Source organism: Lepidochelys kempii, chromosome 3 (genome assembly GCF_965140285.1).
Source record: "Lepidochelys kempii isolate rLepKem1 chromosome 3, rLepKem1.hap1, whole genome shotgun sequence".
Taxonomy (NCBI): Eukaryota; Metazoa; Chordata; order Testudines; family Cheloniidae; genus Lepidochelys; species Lepidochelys kempii.
Window position 1 is genome coordinate 160562422 of NC_136382.1, and position 13727 is coordinate 160576148.

The 13727-nt window shown below is 41.7% G+C and overlaps 1 protein-coding gene across 4 annotated transcripts in view; it reads left to right on the forward strand.

Moving 5' to 3' along the window:
- The window catches only part of TP53BP2 (tumor protein p53 binding protein 2), a 72973-nt gene extending 60526 nt beyond the window's left edge, over positions 1-12447 (forward strand). For all 4 annotated transcript variants that reach the window (XM_073338762.2, XM_073338763.2, XM_073338765.2 and 1 more), the window contains 2 exons: positions 1742-1941; positions 11576-12447. In XM_073338762.2, the coding sequence (XP_073194863.2) occupies positions 1742-1941; positions 11576-11617 (242 nt within the window). In that variant the 3' untranslated portion in view covers positions 11618-12447. The remainder of the gene's footprint in view (positions 1-1741; positions 1942-11575) is intronic.
- The last annotated feature ends 1280 nt before the right edge of the window (positions 12448-13727 follow it).

The window sequence follows — 13727 nt, forward strand, 5'->3', positions numbered from 1 at the left end:
GTAACCTCGCTGGCACCTGACCAAAATGACCAATGAGGAGACAAGATACTTTCAAAAGCTGGGAGGAGGGGGAGAAACAAAGGGTCTGTGTGTCTGTCGGTGGGTCTGTCTATATGCTGGTCTTTACCGGGGATAGACCAGGAATGGAGCCTTAGAACTTTTAGTAAGTAATCTAGCTAGGTATGTGTTAGATTATGATTTCTTTAAATGGCTGAGAAAAGAATTGTGCTGAATAGAATAACTATTTCTGTCTGTGTACCTTTTTTGTAACTTAAGGTTTTGCCTAGAGGGGTTCTCTATGTTTTTGAATCTAATTACCCTGGAAGATATCTACCATCCTGATTTTACAGGGGGGATTTCTTTATTTCTATTTACTTCTATTTTTTATTAAAAGTCTTCTTGTAAAAAACTGAATGCTTTTTCATTGTTCTCAGATCCAAGGGTTTGGGTCTGTGGTCACCTATGCAAATTGGTGAGGCTTTTTATTCCAACATTTCCCAGGAAAGGGGGGGTGCAAGTGTTGGGAGGATTGTTCATTGTTCTTAAGATCCAAGGGTCTGGGTCTGTAGTCACCTAGGCAAATTGGTGAGGCTTTTTACCAAACCTTGTCCAGGAAGTGGGGTGCAAGGTTTTGGGAAGTATTTTGGGGGGAAGGACGCGTCCAAACAGCTCTTCCCCAGTAACCAGTATTAGTTTGGTGGTGGTAGCGGCCAGTCCAAGGACAACGGGGGTAATATTTTGTACCTTGGGGAAGTTTTGACCTAAGCTGGTAAAGATAAGCTTAGGAGGTTTTTTCATGCAGGTCCCCACATCTGTACCCTAGAGTTCAGAGTGGGGGAGGAACCTTGACACTGGGGTCTGGTTTATTACGTTTTTAAAAAGGAATTCAACCCTTCACCCTTGTATTCAAGCTCCCCACATCTTTTTGTCAGGGCTTCTGTGTAATCATGCTCCTGAGGTCCTGTCCCAGCTGCCTCTATGCCAGGAGCTCTGCTGGCCCTTCTCTGACATCCTGGCTCTACCCCAGTCAAACTGCCCTGCAGATTGCTGCAGAGAGACCCACACCAGCTCTTTCCTAGTCCCTGCTCTCTGAAATGTGCCTAGAGCTCATATCGTCACTGGAGTAGTCACCTGATTCCCATGTCACCTGTCTCTTCCCAGGTCATGTGATCTTTCATCATCTGCTTCACCATTCCTATCTGGGGGAACTTTGCTACCAGAATTCCATCTTTTCAAGGGCCAACAGGCACACTGGTTGTTCCTGTTCAAACACTGTAGGAAGCAATGGCTCTTTACATAAGCACTATTTTTTTAAGGAATACCTATTTTTGGACACTAGAGGTGTGTTGACTGAAACTACATAACCTGGATTATTGTTGTTTGGTTTTTTTTGTTTAATGTTAAAATTAGTCTCCCGCCCCCCCTTTTGTTTTTTGACTTGCCCATTTCTTGGACTTGTCTATTCTATCTAGCTAATGCTTCTTGAGCATAATGTAAGTAGGCAATTACATATGTTTGAAATTGCCTGAAGTTTTCTAATGCGTCTTACTCCTTTAATAGTTTTCCAGGAACATGTTATTTGGTTGCTGATAACTAGGTAGCTAACTTGATAGGAGTCATGACTTTCTTGTGCACATCCCTTGTTTGGCTGTCAGATATGGTACAACAGTTATTCCCAAGTGACCATGACATTGAGATCCAATTTAGGTTGAGCTGCTTTGTTCTGTCTTTCATGTTCCAGGAGTGCAGGAGAAAATGGGGATAATGAACAAAGGGGTGATCTACGCACTCTGGGATTATGACGCACAGAATGATGATGAGTTGCCCATGAAAGAAGGAGACTGCATGACAATACTACGCCGGGAAGATGAAGATGAAATTGAGTGGTGGTGGGCACGGCTAAATGACAAGGAAGGATACATACCACGCAACCTGCTTGGGGTGAGTTGCTCTTGATACTTAGTTAGTCATGTGATCACTGAAATACAAACTACATGTATGGAAAAGCAGTCATGTAACCGATACGTCAGTGTTGATTCTACATGCACATACAATCTTTTTTTACCAACTCAAAAAAGATAATTACTAATTTGCAACTGAACAGGTGACTTACACTTGAAGCTCCATTTTGACCAAAGGTTTTTCGGTTGCTATGGGGAAAGCAGGAGTTAGTGTTTTCTTTTCCAGAGTGATACTCTCTGGAAAAGGGCATCTCAAATACAGCCATTTTATTAAGCATAGTCAACTGCAAATCTGACACTTGGTTTAAGGGTGTGGTCTATTTCTGCTCCCAGGAAGATCACTTATGGTGAGCCACCAGCCCTCCTGCCTATACTCTAAATGCGCATCTTGCATCTTCCCCTTTAATTATCCCTGGAGCGATCTCATAGGAAGGGGCATGCCACAATATTCTAGTTAAAATAGTTCCAGTCTGGAAGAGAGAGATCATGCTGTCAAAAAAGCAAGACCTGTAAAGATTCTTATTGTCCTCCTTGTATTATTCAGTTAGTGTCAGCTGTCATGAAATCTCTTCTAGAAGCAGAAGAAAACAAATGACAATTCTCTAAGCACTGAAACTTCAGTAAATTATCTTTTAATCCGTACATTGACAATTTAAGCCTTGCAGCATGCAATTTGAGAAGTATTGTTCTAATAAGAAATTGTCAGGTTGATGAGAATGAGATGTCGGTCCTGGGATGTGATTCACACATTTGCCTCCTGTAGATCAGAGGTGCCTCCATTCTTATCAGTCTCTGCCTTCTAGGTTAACTTGTTTCCCCAAATGTATTCTATGTTTTGAGGCTGGAAAAATACTACTTATAATTCTCTGCTGGTGCAGCAATTGTTGTATAAATGGAAGCATATCACAGAAATCCATGTTAAAGTGAGTGGTGCTGGTGATTTCATCCCACTCTGTTCTATTCTTTACAACATTTGTTAATGGGGAAATGGGGCAGATCTCTTTGAAACACATTTTCGTCTCTCTCCCTTCTCCCCCAGATTCCCAGAAATCTGTAGCAGATGGACACTTCTGTCTCTTCATTTAAAACTTCTCCCCATTAAGCTTTTCATCCATGTCCAGTATCCCTGCTACAGGAGATAATCCTTCAGTGCTGGCAGAACCTCTTAACTGCTCTGAATTTCAGCTGATTGATGCTTCAAAGAGGCTGTACCTCATACAGATAATCCATGCACACAAGCTGGCTAGGATTTCCAGAGGGAGTTTCACAAATGGATGGAAATGAAGACTGGATTCCTATGTCTTTCAGGACAGGCCTACTCATAATGTTTTAAAGTCTTCCTGACGTACCTCTTCTGCTTGGTCTAGTATTTTTTAGGAATATCTCTTCATGCTTCCAGTCTTTTCTCAAACAGCATTAATGCCTTGGAATCTGAAGGCTGCGTTTGTGGCAAACAGCCATAAAGGAAAAAGTCTGGTTATTACTGAATTTCCTGTTAGGCATCTCTTCCCCACCCCCACCCCCCAAGCGTGTGTGTGTGTGTGTGTGTGTGTGTGTGTGTGTTTACATTAAGATTTACATCAAAATAGCTCTCAATGGATAAAAAGCTTTTTACCTCAGTGTAGCTAATCTAACCTGGTGTTTGCTTTGACTGACTACATTGAAGTTAAACACACAGTTCCCTGTCTCCACTAAGATCTTACAGAGAGATAGCTATCTCGAAGTAAAAATGCACTTTTACCTTTGAAGACATAGCCTCCGAAAGGTAGAGTTCTGGAGTACAGGGTAACTAATGTTGCTGATCAAGCTTCGCTTTGCTCTTATACCAGTAGGAGTGGCCCTTCATATTATACGGTCACCTGGCAAAACACTCTTTTTTGCCAAACAGTGTTTCAACAAAACAGTTGAGGATTTAATTTCTTGGCTGTGGTGTTCCTTTCCTACCATCCCATTCAGTGTTTGTTTAAAATGGGCTAAAGGAGAGAGGGATTTTATTTCAGCTACTGGTGAATGGAAGGAGAAGGAAGGAGACTAGTTTTTTCTTCATCCGTTCTAAAATCATTTTACTCTTCTGGTGTGTTTTTCAAGGGGTAGAAGGGAGTGGGTGTGAGATTGGGTTTTGTAGCGGTTAGGGGAGATCCTTCCCTAAGAGCAGGCTAAAGAGAGTTGGTCTGGTGTTCCTAATTTTGTCTTCAGGAGATGAGTGGAGGAAGGCATGGCATCCTTCCTTTCCTCAGGATCTGTGTACTCAGCAGGAGAAGCAGAGTGAAACTGAATAGGCTTGTCTCACTTTCACTGTACCACCCCTGTGTATTAGCAACAGTTCAGGAACAGTCCTGGGTCTGGAAAAGGAAAGAGAGAAGGCAGCAGAGATGCAACATGCAAGGTCTGTGTATGTAGAGGGTTGTCCAGGGCAGTAATACTCAGCATGGCTACACTGGAAACTTCAAAGTGCTGTTGCGGGAATGCTCCCGCAACAGCGCTTTGACAGCACAGCTCCCAGCGCTCGGAGCCTGTTCACGCTAGTGCTTTAAAGCGCTCTGACTTGCTGCACTCAGGGGGTGATTTTTCACACCCCTGAGTCAGCAAGTTTTCATAGATTCATAGATATTAAGGTCAGAAGGGACCACTGTGATCATCTAGTCCGACCTCCTGCACAACGCAGGCCACAGAATCTCACCCACCCACTCCTGCGAAAAACCTCTTACCTATGTCTGCACTATTGAAGTCCTCAAATTGTGATTTTAAAGACTTCAAGGAGCAGAGAATCCTCCAGCAAGTGACCCGTGCCCCATGCTACAGAGGAAGGCGAAAAACTTCCAAGGCCTCTTCCAATCTGCCCTGGAGGAAAATTCCTTCCCGACCCCAAATATGGCGATCAGCTAAACCCTGAGCATATGGGCAAGATTCATCAGCCAGATACCCAGGAAACTATTCTCTGTAGTAACTCAGATCCCACCCCATCTAACATCCCATCACAGGCCATTGGGCCCATTTACCATGAATATTTCAAGATCAATTAATTGCCAAAATCATGTTATCCCATCATACCATCTCCTCCATAAACTTATCGAGTTTAATCTTAAAGCCAGATAGATCTTTTGCCCTCACTGCTTCCCTCGGAAGGCTATTCCAAAACTTCACTCTTCTGATGGTTAGAAAGCTTCGTCTAATTTCAAGTCTAAACTTCCCAATGACCAGCTTTATATCCATTTGTTCTTGTGTCCACGTTGGTACTGAGCTTAAATAATTCCTCTCCCTCTCCGGTATTTATCCCTCTGATATATTTATAGAGAGCAATCATCTCTCCTCAACCTTCTTTTAGTTAGGCTAAACAAGCCAAGCTCCTTGAGTCTCCTTTCATAAGACAAGTTTTCCATTCCTTGGATCATCCTAGTAGCCCTTCTCTGTACCTGTTCCAATTTGAATTCATCCTTAAACATGGGAGGCCAGAACTGCATACAGTATTCCAGGTGAGGTCTCACCAGTGCCTTGTATAACGGTACTAAAACCTCCTTATCTCTACTGGAAATACCTCGCCTGATGCATCCCAAGACCGCATTAGCTGTTTTCTCACGGCCATATCACATTGGTGGCTCATAGTCATCCTATGATTAACCAATACTCTAAGGTCCTTCTCCTCCTCTGTTACTTCTAATTGATGCGCCCCCAGCTTATAACTAAAATTCTTGTTAATCCCTAAATGCATGACCTTACACTCTCACTATTAAATTTCATCCTATTTGCTATTATTCCAGTGTACAAAGTCATCCAAATCTTCCTGTATGATATCCCAGTCTCTCTCTAAATTGGCAATACCTCCCAGCTTTGTATCCTCCGCAAACTTTATTAGCACACTCCCACTTTTGGTGCCGAGGTCAGTAATAAAAAGATTGGTCCCAAAACTGATCCCCTGAGGAACTCCACTGGTAACCTCCCTCCAGCCTGACAGTTCACCTTTCAGTAGGACCCACTGTAGTCTCCCTGTTAACCATTTCCTTATCCACCCACCGTTCAATTTTCGTATTGATCCCCACCTTTCCCATTTAACTAATTCCCCATGTGGCACGGTATCAAATGCCTTACTGAAATCTAGGTAAATTAGAGCCACTGCGTTTCCTTTGTCTAAAAAATCTGTTACTTTCTCAAAGAAGATCAGGTTGGTTTGGCACAATCTACCTTTTGTAAAACCATGTTGTATTTTGTCCTATTTACCATTGACCTCAATGTCCTTAACTACTTTCTCCTTCAAAAATTTTTCCAAGACCTTGCATACTACAGATGTCAAACTAACAAGCCTGTAGTTACCCAGATCACTTTTTTTTTCCTTTCCTAAAAATAGGAACTATGTTGGCAATTCTCCAGTCATACGGTACAACCCCTGAGTTTACAGATTAATTAAAAATTCTTGCTAATGGGCTTGCAATTTCATGGGTCAATTCCTTTAATATTCTTGGATGAAGATTATCTGGGCCCCCCAATTTAGTCCCATTAAGCTGTTTGAGTTTCGCATCTACCTCCATATCCTCATTCCCATTTGTCATGCTACCATTATCCTGAAGATCCTCTTTAGCCTTATTAAAGACTGAGGCAAAGTATTCGTTTAGATATTGGGCCATGCCTAGATTATCCTTGACCTACACTCCAACCTCAGTGTTTAGCGGTCCCATTTCTTCTTTCTTTGTTTTCTTCTTATTTATATGGCTATAGAACCTTTTACTATTGGTTTTAATTCCCTTTGCAAGGTCCAACTCTACTTGACTTTTAGCCTGTCTCACTTTATCCCTACATGTTCTGACCTCAATCAGATAGCTTTCCTTGCTGATCCCTCCCATCTTCCACTCCCTCTATGCTTTCTGCTTTTTCTTAATCACCTCTCTGAGATGCTTGGTCTACAACTCCTCCCTATGAATTTTTTCCCCTTTCTTGGGATGCAGGCTTCAGATAACTTCAAGTCAAAGCTGCAGAAGCTATCCCAGGCCTCCTGCCTTTCAATCCATAAATTCTTCAGTCCAATCCACTTGCCTAACTAATTTCCTTAATTTTTGAAAGTCAGCCCTTTTGAAGTCAAAAATCCTAGTCGCAGATTTATTTTTGTTTGTTCTTCCGTTCAGTGTGAACTGAATTAGCTCATGATCACTTGAACCAAGGTTGTCCCCTACAACCATTTCTTCTATGAGGTCCTCACTACTCACCAAAACCAAATCTAAAATGGCATCCCCTCTAGTCAGTTCAGCAACTACTTAATGAAGGAATCCATCAGCTATCGCATCTAGGAAAATCTGAGCCCTATTATTATTACTAGCACTCATCCTCCAGTGTCTATCTGGGAAGTTAGTCTCCCATGATCACATTAGTATTTACTTCATTAAAAACATTAAAGAGGGCTCTATCCGTACCCAAATTAGATCCAAGCGGTCTATAGCACACCCCAAGCACTATCACAGGAGAGGCTCTAGTAGTTTTCTTCCCCAATGTGATTTTTGCCCAGACAGACTCTGTCTTATCCATTCCATCGCTTCTTATTTCTTTACATTCTACCTCATCATTGATATACAGTGCTACTCCACCACCTTTACCTTTTATTTCCATCTTTCCTAAACAGCACGTACCCGTCAAGACTACTATTCCACCATGTTTCTGTTGTCCCTATAATATCTGGTTTCACTTCCTGCACCAGTAGGTCTAGTTCCTCCATTTTGTTACCTAGGCTCCTTGCATTGGTGTACAAACACCTTAATTTTTGCTGTTTGGCCTCGCTCACATTCTGTACCCAATTAGGCACAGTCATTCTACAGCCAGTATAACCTATTAGACTGGTATCCACACTGCCCTTCCTCCTTATATCTATTCTCCTACCCACAGCTGTATCCTTTCTTCATTTTCTTCCCTCTCAATGCTAAAATCCAGCGTGGAGATTACCTGGACATCTCCCCCAGATTCCTAGTTTAAAGCTCTCTTAATCAGTTGTGCCAACCTCCATCCTAGAAGTCTATTTCCTTCCCTACTTGGATGAAGTCCATCCCGAGAGAACTGTCCTCTGTCCATGAATGCCTCCCAGTGGCCATACATCCCAAAGCCCTCTTTATAGCACCACTGCCTAAGCCATCTGTTGATAGTCATAATCTTGTCACACCTTTGTTGCCCTTCTGTAGGAACAGGCAGAATCCCACTAAAGATCACCTGAGCCTCGATTTCCTTAAGCATCTTCCCCAGCCTGGCATAGTCTCCTGTAATACTTTCCAGTGAGAATCTAGCCATATCATTTGTTCCCACATGAGGGCTAATTAGGGGATTCTTTCCTGCTCCTGTTAAGATCCTTTTCAACCTCAGGTCTACATTCCGTATCTTAGCACCTGGAAGACAGCACACCCTTCTATTCTCTGGATCAGCTCTGGTTACAGGCCTGTCTCTTCTTCTCAGTCCCCAATCACATAGACCTGCCTTTTCCTGGTGACTGTGCTGTTCTCCAGTCTATCCCCTGTTCCCTCTGGCTGCAAGTTCTTTCCATTCCTATTCTCCCTTGTAATCCTCTTCAACCCACCCTGTATCGCCCCAGGAGGATATTGGTGTAGTCTCCATTGACTCTTCCCCTTTTCCTATAGGACTAGCTGCTCTTCTCTTCTTCCTTGCCCTTCCACCTTCAGTGACTACCTGCTGAGCCTCTTCTTCATTTTCCAACTCTACAAACCTATTCTTGAGCCCTATTTCTCCTTCACTAGCCCGTCTTTTCCTCTGCCTAGTTCTTTTAGTCACATGCTTCCAATGACCACTTTCCTCACCCAGCAGTCTCCCCTCAGAATTCCTCAGTCCTGCTTCCATCTGCAAGTCTGAGCTTTTTCCCTTCAGATACCTTCAAAGGTCTTTGCTCAATAATCTGCTCGAACCCCTTTCTAAACTCAACCAGACTTTCCACTGGCATCTCCAAACCTCGGATCTTTTCCTCCATCAGCTCTATCAGACGGCATTTCATGCAGACAAAACTCTTACCAAGTACCCCCTCCAGTATCATGTACATACCGCAGCTTCCACATCCACTCATCTTCATCGTGTTTTCCATTACATGGGTCACGCCCACTGCTGCCTCTGTATCTGTCATGGCCTCCCACCTAAATCCTGTTAATCTGGGAAACACAAACCACACCCAAACACCACCACCCACAGCAAAAACAAATCTCAAACACCACAAGACAAACTCCCCTGTTTACAGCTCTGTTTGCTGGCTCCTGTGTCGCGACAGCTGTCTGTTAGAGAGCGATAAAATGTAAGTGTAGCCAAGCCCTCAGACTGAGGCTCAGGAGTCGCAAGTGGCTCTTTGCAGCACATGATGATATTACTGTAATGATTTAATTATTGACCAATCAGGGTGCTTTTACTATGTTATTAACCAATTGGAAAATACTTGGTCGGCCATTTTTGCTGTGATTAAAATGATATATAATACATAAAAATAGTAAAGGAAACCATGAATTCACAGTACTGTGGCTCCTTTGGGTAATGTTGATTGCTAATTTGGCTCTGGGAACCACTGAGGTCTGAGTATCACTGGTCTAGGGGCATCAGGATTAAGAGACATCCCTGATCAGTTTTGGATGGGCATGCTGTTCATGCCAAGCTGTGGGGACAGAGAGGGAGCACTCCATGAAGTAGCAGCTCTGCAAAAGACTCCACTGCTTCTGGGGGCATTTGGAGAAGAGGTCAGGAACAGAAACTAAATGTCTCTCCTCCTCCAGTGGAAGGACTGTGCCTGTGGCGATACTGCAGGGATTGTTTCCCCTCCAAGGCTGAGCAAGAGCACAGGTGTGAGAACACGAGAAACTTCTGTTCTCCTGTGACAGTTTAAAACCTGTAAAGCAATAAACCTTTGGAAGCTTCTTAGGTATTTTGAGCCTCACCACAGTGGAATTCCTGTCCTCTTCTCTGGAAGGACTAGAAGACCCAGAATTAAACATGCTAGCCATTAAAGTTTTGGAGCTGCCTATTCAGTCTTCAGTCGATTAAGTATTCATAGGGCTTGTCTACACTACTGAGCGGGGTCGATCTAAGATGCACAACTTAAGCTACGTGAATAGCGTAGCTGAAGTCGACGTGCTTAGATCTACTTACCGTGGTGTCTTCACGGCGGTAAGTTGACAGCTGACGCTCTCCTGTCGAGTCCGCTTGCGCTTCTTGATCTGGTGGAGTACCGGAGTCAACAGGAGAGTGCTCAGCAGTCGATTATTGCGTCTATACTAGACGCAATAAATCGATCCCTGCTGGATCGATTGCTGCCCACCGATCCAGTGGGTAGTGTAGACAAGCCCATAACTAAATGATCCTTCGTTAGCCTCTGAGAAAAGTGCTTGGACACTGCAAACATCCGTGGCATTGCCTGAAACTCAAGTCTAGGTGTTTAGCCGGGAGAGATTGATTCAGTAGTTTGACACATTCTTTCTCATTTGTATGATATCACAGCTGCTTTCCCCTTTGAGGTTAAGTGCATTCGGTGAGTCTAGGATTAATGATCATCTGCTTCAATACCTTCTGTCTGGAAGATTATTCTTGGTTAGTGAAACTTACCAGGCTATGTGAGAACTCTGCTGAATCCTATGTGAATGGCAAGATAGTGGCTACAAGTCTTCAAACCCTAATTATAATACAGATGTTGACTCTGTCTGTGCAAAACGGAAACACTTTGGGCAATGTCAGATTTTTAATGGACTTGATCTGTTGGTAGCTTTTAATATCTGATTTCATATCTCTGCTGATGGTGAAAAATGACCAAATGGATTTGAGTTCTGGTGGCTGTCTACAGTTCTTCTCTTCAGAAGCAATTTACTGACTGTGATAGGAACTTGCTGTATTCAAACACTGAGACACTGTTTGATACATATGGATATGTGATTGGTTTGGATTGTGGAAGATCTTAAACCTGTTTTGGGGCCTGTCATTTAAAGGGGTGTTGACCAATATTCAGTGATCAAAGCAGGGAAAATGTCATACTGACTGTCCTCACAGAACCAGACAATTGGTAGCGATTATCTATAACATATGGGTAGATTTTTGTTTTCTTCTTTTTTCAGATTACCTGTTGCTAGTCAAAAGCTGTTCGATATGCACCGAGATGAATGAAATCAAATAGACTGTAGACCCTGATCTCTCCTTTTGTTTATCAAATATAATAGAAATACCTTCTAAAGCTCACTGTGCAGTAGAGATCACTTATTGCACGACAGCCTATCTGAATAGGGCTGAATGTTCCTAAGGGCTTAGATAATTTAGAATTGCTTGCTTTTCAATGTATTGCTTTTGACATTCCTATTACTCTGCTACGGAGTTGTCACAATTGATACATCCCTATGATATTTTATGCTTGCCTGGAGAAAGTTTTAAAAAAAAAATCTTTGCAATTGCTGCTTTTTTTTTTGTTTAAAGTTGCCTCTGTGGGAATTTTATGTAAGTACTCCTTTGTCACCGAAGATGATGTGTATATAATTAGACACCAGTGGCTCGTGGTATTCATGATAGAAATTCTTGTCTACATTTATTTTTCTTAAATTTAAGAATTGCTGCCCCATTATACTCTTTTTTTTAACACTTTTTAAATCTTTTTTCTTCCTTTTTCTCCCCCACAGCTGTACCCAAGAATTAAACCAAGGCAAAGAAGCTTGGCATGAAATTGCACAGACTCCTGAGTCATGAAGTTCTGATCATGGGTGATTTATCACTTCTATAAAAGAAATCATTCATTTTGTGTTAGTTCCAATTTCATGAGACTTATGTTAATAACAGTGTAACTTGAAAGCAATGAAGAATGTGCTTGAAAACAAATGAAGGATCAATGGATTCACAAATGGAGGAGGGCATTCCATAAGCTGAAATGCTGCTTACAAGCAAATGACGCTGTGCTACATCTGGCCTAAGCAAGCCTAATGTTCAGCTAGTGCCCACTCTGCTTTTCCAAATGACACATACATACAGGAACAGAATTCACTTTCTTTTTTTTTTTTAAATTTCGAGCATCATATGCAATCAACTTTTCAATTACTCAGTGAGGGAGTTCATGTTCCACACAACTGGCTTTCTCCAAATCTGTTTTTGGCTTTGTTCCTAGTGGAGGAAATTAGTCATCTGAGCTACCCACAAAGTACCCAAAAGCACATTTCTGTAAGCAGAGTATTTGTTAAAGTAGCTGAGTTAAAGTTTTGAAGATAAAACAGTGCGTCTAACAGTGAAGAACTTTTGACCAGTCCATTGAGCAATAACTATAAAATGCTGTAGCATCTTAGGAATTCCATGTATTCAAAATACTTTGTGCTATATCAGAGGTAATGTAGTTTTAGAATCTGTTTGTACAAAAAAAAACCCCTGTATTTATTGTCTTTTTTTGTAACTGAAAATTAAGCGTAGAAACTTTCTGTAGCCTTTAAAACTTACAAACTTTATTATAATATGTGTGTTTATTTTTTGTTAATTGTGATCTGATTAAAATGGTGTCTCCTCTGAAGATTTAATTCTTTGGCATTTCATGTCCAACTCTATCCATGACATCTGCATTAGCATGTCACTGAGAAATCTCAACCTGCTATGCAGATACATAAACACAATACATTATAACATCCTGGAATATGCCAGTAATCAACTATTACAGTATCAGTGTGGAAAACATTCTTTGACTTATAACTTTCATCTAACCTGCTATGCAGCCATATCTGTTGTTAGTTCTAGGAATAACATGAAGGTTATAAGTGACTGCTAGATCTTCTTAAGTAAATTTAATTACTCTATACAGATATATTTTTTAAATGGAAAGTTTTATAGCAGAAGAATTACTTCTAACTAGCCTTTTCCACTAGGATAATCTTATAGGTGATATTACTGTACTATTCATAGCTTTGTTAGACATGTCAATAAAACTTGAAGTTCAATAACCTTTCCTTGTAGGAAAGGAGTCTGAGTCCATGAATTTCCTGGACAATCACTACAATCTACAAATACAAACTGAAAAAGTTCTCTGACCCACACTCTGCAGTGTGATCTTTCTACTCCAGCTCAGGATTTGGGAATTGTACTGTATATGGCTTTGTGAATGTGTGATCTCTCATTAGATCTGGTGAAAAGGGTTGTCAGACTGACATGAACATGTGGAACTGGATAGCTCAGGGGATTGGCAGTGGGCAAAAGTGCTTGTAACCTCTAGGACCAACGTAGTTTAGCAATGATGTATAGTAACCATTTACCTAGTTTGAGCAATGAGCTTAATTGTTCACACCAGTGAGCTGATGCATGGCTGCATGCTGAACAAAAGATGCAAGTAACAGAGGCCCTGCTGGAATCCTTGGTAGGCAAGAATATCAAACCTGCTGCCCATCTGGGCCTGGGTTGCTGCTGTCAGACCCTTGCTGGATAAATAGGAGTGCCATTGCCCAGCTGAAAAGACCTACCAACACATGGGGCCTTGCAGTAGGAAGGCCATGCTCAGCAGTGGAGCAAAGACTTTTACTGTGCACAAGCAAAAGCTCTACCACCACACAATTCCTCAGAAGTTTAGATGATAGTAAATGCAACTTGGTCATGAAATTGAAGTCTGTTAATGTTCATAATCTCATGCTTATGCTTTTAATAGGGGGCCATGTACATGTATTGGATACTTGGTAATTTCATGCCTTCGGTATGCAGTGTAGTACTTTATAGATGCCTTTCCTGTATCTCAATTATCAGCATTGCTTTCTACAGCAGACTTAAAAGAACATGTAATCTGTGATTATGCAACAAATACACAGCCTA